The sequence below is a fragment of the Cydia pomonella genome, chromosome 4, assembly GCF_033807575.1.
Source record: "Cydia pomonella isolate Wapato2018A chromosome 4, ilCydPomo1, whole genome shotgun sequence".
Classification (NCBI taxonomy): Eukaryota; Metazoa; Arthropoda; class Insecta; order Lepidoptera; family Tortricidae; genus Cydia; species Cydia pomonella.
Genome location: NC_084706.1, coordinates 7942152 through 7947457, shown reverse-complemented (window position 1 = coordinate 7947457; position 5306 = coordinate 7942152). Strand labels below are relative to the sequence as shown.

General features: G+C 34.4%; 1 protein-coding gene across 1 annotated transcript; it reads right to left on the bottom strand.

The window, feature by feature from the left end:
* Positions 1-1391: 1391 nt before the first annotated feature.
* Positions 1392-4251, bottom strand: LOC133517512 (uncharacterized). The gene is made up of 3 exons (XM_061850844.1): positions 3738-4251; positions 1805-1910; positions 1392-1582 (listed from the first exon to the last, which is right to left on the bottom strand). The coding sequence occupies exons 1-3, from the start codon at positions 3845-3847 to the stop codon at positions 1415-1417; spliced, it is 384 nt and encodes a 127-aa protein (XP_061706828.1). The 5' UTR covers positions 3848-4251; the 3' UTR covers positions 1392-1414.
* Between the last annotated feature and the right edge of the window lie 1055 nt (positions 4252-5306).

Below are 5306 nucleotides of genomic sequence, written 5' to 3'. Positions count from 1 at the left end.
ATTTCTACAAGGTGCCCACGAGAAATTTTAACCACGCATTTCTGAGGCTAAAAGAAGGAAAAAAAATTATGAGTTTTATTGTTTTTTTTTTTCGATTTTTTTGTATGTATTTGTACATAAAATGTAAACGCTATTTGTAACACTGTAACTCAAAGAGAATTTGAACTTTTTTTTTGTAAAACCAATTTTTTGCAAAGTGTTACTTGTCACTTTTTGGGATATTTCGACTAGGTCCCATAGTGAATCAAAAAGGCCATCAAAAAGGCGTCGTGCACTAAGTAACAATAAAAATATGTTTTTTTTTTTAAGTGGCTTTAACTCGGAATCTAGGCGAATTCCAAAAAAGTTTATATGACATTTTAGTCTTAAAATATGATCAGGAATATACTGTTAAAATCTCTCGCAATGCTCACGGGCACCGTGTATATAAATAAATAAATATTATAGGATGTTATTACACAAATATATTTGTAAAAATAATATGCAAGTCTCACAACGCACTTCTTCTACTACAAAAAAGTTTTAAGATGTGATGTAAAACCAAGTCGAATATTTTATTCAGTACTGCCCTATCTGCTGGTCCATAGAGCCCAACTGACATAAAATGTTCCCTACCTAATAATGTTTAGTTAACTATATAAATACACTATACCAGTTACCGCATCAATATAAGACATTTTTTAAATAAACAAAATGACTTGGCAATCATACGATATATAATAAATAAATAAGAATAATACTATGTAAATAGGTCCTATTAGTCGTATTGTTGGTATTGGTCTGTAGGGTTTGGCCACTTTTTCCTTAGTTAATGACATATATTTTGATTTATAATTCATTCAGTATATATATTAACTAAAACCATTTACTCAAACCTATTAATATGTATTTAGGTCATACTGAGCAACTTTTATTATGGGGCCAACCCAGAAAATGCGAAAAAGAAATTGACTCTCCCATAGTTACTTAACTAGTTTTACAATTATAACCATTACAATAAAGGTATTCACCATGATGTGAATATGCCGCGCTCGAGTAAACCCCAAAATATAAAATCTCAAGCGAGGGCTGGAGCTCTACTTATTGGGTTCAATTCAATTAGTTCTGTTAACTATATATTAGCTTCTGCGCTGCTAAATATATGTTAGATTATTGATGATCGATTAACTGTAAATGATCAAGATCAGTAACAAGATTGAGAAACTATGAGTTGACAACTATTCTTAAAACTGTTATAAACAAATGTAATTGAGATGTTCAATTATGCTCTCTATGTCACTGAAATTGATGAAGTTATAAGATGGTCCTAAATGCATTGAATGGCTTCGAAAAAAAAGTGTTGCTCGACTTGGCGGGGAACTGCCGTGCTCCCAAATTCATTTTGTTTTGGTAAATAAACTTAAATCTTTATTACTTAAAAAATATGTGTTTTTACCTCTCTCAGATAATCTAATTCTCGTTTCTGTTCCTTAATTCGTAAAGCTTCTACCTGCTTTCGTATACTCCTGGTAAACAGTTTGACGTCCACGATCAATATAGACAATATTATCATACCGGTTACCGTTACGTAGATGGTTATTATCTGAAAATGTGTTATTTTAAAATAAACATTCATATAATAACATAACTTTACATATGCAAGTAATTAAAAAGATAAAATATATAACAACCAACTTTCAGAGATCCGATCCGATTATGGTATCCATTTCTTTTCTCAAAGACTTAACTAGCCCAGGCTTTGGAGAAACAAAATAACATTAATACCCAACTTGTTTGTTAGCATTCAGTTACTGTTGATACTCACAGGAGACCATTTATCGTTGATGAGCGCTGTCGTCACAAGTACTATTACTGCTAATATTATCAAAAAGGATGAGTAAAGAAATCCAAGAACGTATGACAAACGTTTCCTGAAACAAGTCATTCATATATTACAGCAGATACGCTTGAGTTCACAAACATCTTTATTTATTTATTCGTATGGCATTATGATATAATCATGAGTCGTTCTATTTTTTACAGATTTATATCTAGGTTTTTTACCCATTGGGCTGCGTTCTCACTAAACGCTATTATTAAGTCCAGAGGGTCACCAAGGTACATTCGGTTCGGGCACTCGTGAATAATATGGTGGATAGATTGTATAGGCGCTCCGCAATCGCATTCCGGGGTGTTTTTCCATATACACCTAAACATAAAATCGCCAGATCGGCCGTGCCCTATGCAAAGTATTAAGCTGGCACCATTCCCGTCTTGGGGCCGAGAAGCTTTTGGGCCTTTCAGTGGGATTGTAGTCGCTGCAGGTTGTGGCAGGTTGGAATTCCATTCCTCCATCCATTTATCTGTGTTATGTTAAAATTGACTTTCATTAGCTTCTGTGCCATTCTGTAAGGCGGGTGGCGTGGCGGGATTTTAGGCGTTGTCTGGGAGGATGCATGAATTCAGAATAGGCTGGCAGTTGTGGACGTTTAGAATTTTTGGTGGCTTTGTTTAACAGGGCATGCTGCCTTCTGAGGTGTGGTGGAGGTATGTGGCTAAGAGTTGGCAGCCATTGAATTGGGGTTGACTGTATGGTGCCAGATATGCAGCGCATAACAAACATCTTTACAAGCCAATGTTCCAAAAAATGTATTTACACGACCTTATTGTCAGTGTCTTAGAAGCGTGTAAACATTTATTGGCCAATGATTTGTTACCGGTGTGCTAAAACTAACTATAATAAACATATTCATTATATACCTTAAACGCATTTGAAATAAAATAAAGATGCATTTATTGTCAAAATTTTTACATCCTCAAAATTTCACTGTAAAACAAAAACTATTTTATGTGTGCGAGCTAGGTTATAAATAGGAATATGCTAGTTTCTGCCCGCGACTGTCTGTGTGGGATGATGATGATTATTAATAAAACCTATTCTATGTCCTTAAACTCTCCATACTAAATATCATGTAAGACAGGTATCTAGGTATAGTCGAAAAGGGTTGACCTATGAATAAGTATAGGTACATACATAAATCGATTATTTAAGTAGATTACAAGTGGTACAAGATTTAAGTATGATGCATATCCTCGAGGATTCAAGGAAACTCCATTTTATTATGCATTTCAATGTAATAAATCTACAAATCAAGCATTTACATGTAACCAGTGCTTTAAAAAATCGTTTTATTTGCAACATAACAATGTTTTTCTGTAATGGTTCGGTTTCTCCAATGGCACCCTTTAAATTTACATTTCCCTGTTTTACTCGATAATTTACTTGTAGTCAAGAATACTCGGTTTTTAACTGAAATTCAGTTTTGAGTTCGAGTATAACTGATAGAAAACCGATACCCGGTTATAGTTACATTGCCTAATGGTCACGCTTTTATCATCTGTCATCGTAGCCGACGTAGTGTAGCTTTCTAACAGGGGTGCTTAGCCACCGTACCAATCGTCAACGCTCCATAGCGAACGAAACGCAACTGTCACAGTCGCACTAATATGGAAGAGTATAGAGAGAGATGACTACGCTGCGCTACGGAGTGTTAACGATTGGCACGTTAGCTAACCACCCAGGTATGCAAGTGTGAGACGAGAGTGACTCGTGAGTCTCATAACACGATAAAAGTGCATCCATCATATCCGTACAGCTGTGCAAAACACCAGTCATCAATCATCATACGTCCTAAACAGGCAGATTCTTCAAAAATTGACAGCACTGAAAGTTATAAACAGTAAAATGTTCAACATACATAGTCGTTGCTTTCTTCTCGTAAGGAGGCATCGGTAACGGATTGTAGATATCGTGCTGGTCCTGTAGGGAATTCACCGACCCCATTTCCATTCCTTCTGCTGGTATCATTCTTCACGAGAACTGTTATCACATTAAAAACTGAACACGTAAATGTATATTTTCATTACCTACTGTTTTGAATCAAACTATTATAATGTCGGAAAGCCTATTCCAAATACTCAGATACTTCATTTAAATTATAAAGACTCACTGTTTTACATTCTATTTCAAGAGATTAATATATTTCACATTGCACACAAATAATTAGTTTAACCACAAATGTGTATTTTCCTTCACAGTTTTATACCGAATCTAGGCGTGTCTTATCTTTTGAGATAATGTTATTTTACCTTGAGATTATCTTTCTTTTCAAATTCTTTCTTTTATTTACTCAACTAACACCTGTCTGTCGAATAAGCCATTGAAGAAAAATTTAATCCAGTAAAAAAATATTGTCTAATAGATTTGTCGGTCGCCCGGGTAACTAACTAACTAATTACTTTTTTACGTCTATAATTATTTAAATAAGTTAACATAACATATTTCTACCAAATTCTTGTTGTATATTTTAAAGTAATAACATATTATGTTTTTATCTGATTAATATCTCGTTATTGCCAGGAATTTAATTGCAAAATAAAAGACACTTTACAGTATTTGTCGTTCTAATAGGGAGCTAACGCAAAATAGTAATTTTTACGGTGCCGTACCCAAAGGGTAAACGGGACCCTATTACTAAGACTCCGCTGTCCGTCCGTCTGTCACCAGGCTGTATCTCATGAACCGTGATAGTTAGACAGTTGAAATTTTCACAGATGATATATTTCTGTTGGCGCTATAACAACAAATACTAAAAAGTACGGATCCGCGGTTCGCGCGTCCCACTCGCACTTGTCCAGTTTTTATATTTCATATTAATTAATTTTACTAGTTAAATTACAATTCATTAAAATAATTATCACCAATAAAAGAGTAAAATAAAATAAAAACAATAAATAATCAATAAAATTTACATAGCAAAAAATAAAACATTACATTAAAATTAAATTGAATTATTATTATTATATTCCGACGTCATAAAATGCATTTGTAGGCAGCCGTTTTTTTAATTAAGCAAAGAATATTTGATCATTATCAATATTTTTAATGTTGTCGGGTAATTTATTATAGCTATCTGGCCCCGTAATCGGTGTTCCGTGTGGGGCGTAGGAAATAATTCATACTGCACGTTTCTCTTAAATGAATACTTATAGTCGTTAGATGTGTAGCTGGCCCCCAACGGCTTATCCCTTGTCTATTGTTAACTAAAACGGCGCGTGCCATTACCTGCAAAAAAAAGGGCCCGATCACTTTAATCGTTTATTTAATTACAACTCCTATGGTAATTGAAATATGATTCAAAATGAATAAATGGAAAAATAATTTGCGAGTTCTTGTGCGGTCCCTCTACGGTTACTGAGTGCCGGCGAGTCGAGCGCTACCTAACCAGTCAAAAATGTGTCCTCGATATGCGTAACAAAGGCGCGTT

Excerpts from the sequence above, each read along its gene's own strand:
- LOC133517512 (XM_061850844.1), bottom strand. The coding sequence starts at position 3,847 with ATGATACCAGCAGAAGGAATGGAAATGGGGTCGGTGAATTCCCTACAG. Across the intron at positions 1,911-3,737 it reads GAGAAGAAAGCAACGACTAT|GAAACGTTTGTCATACGTTC; the intron begins GTATGTTGAACA and ends GACTTGTTTCAG. Across the intron at positions 1,583-1,804 it reads TCAACGATAAATGGTCTCCT|ATAATAACCATCTACGTAAC; the intron begins GTGAGTATCAAC and ends ACACATTTTCAG.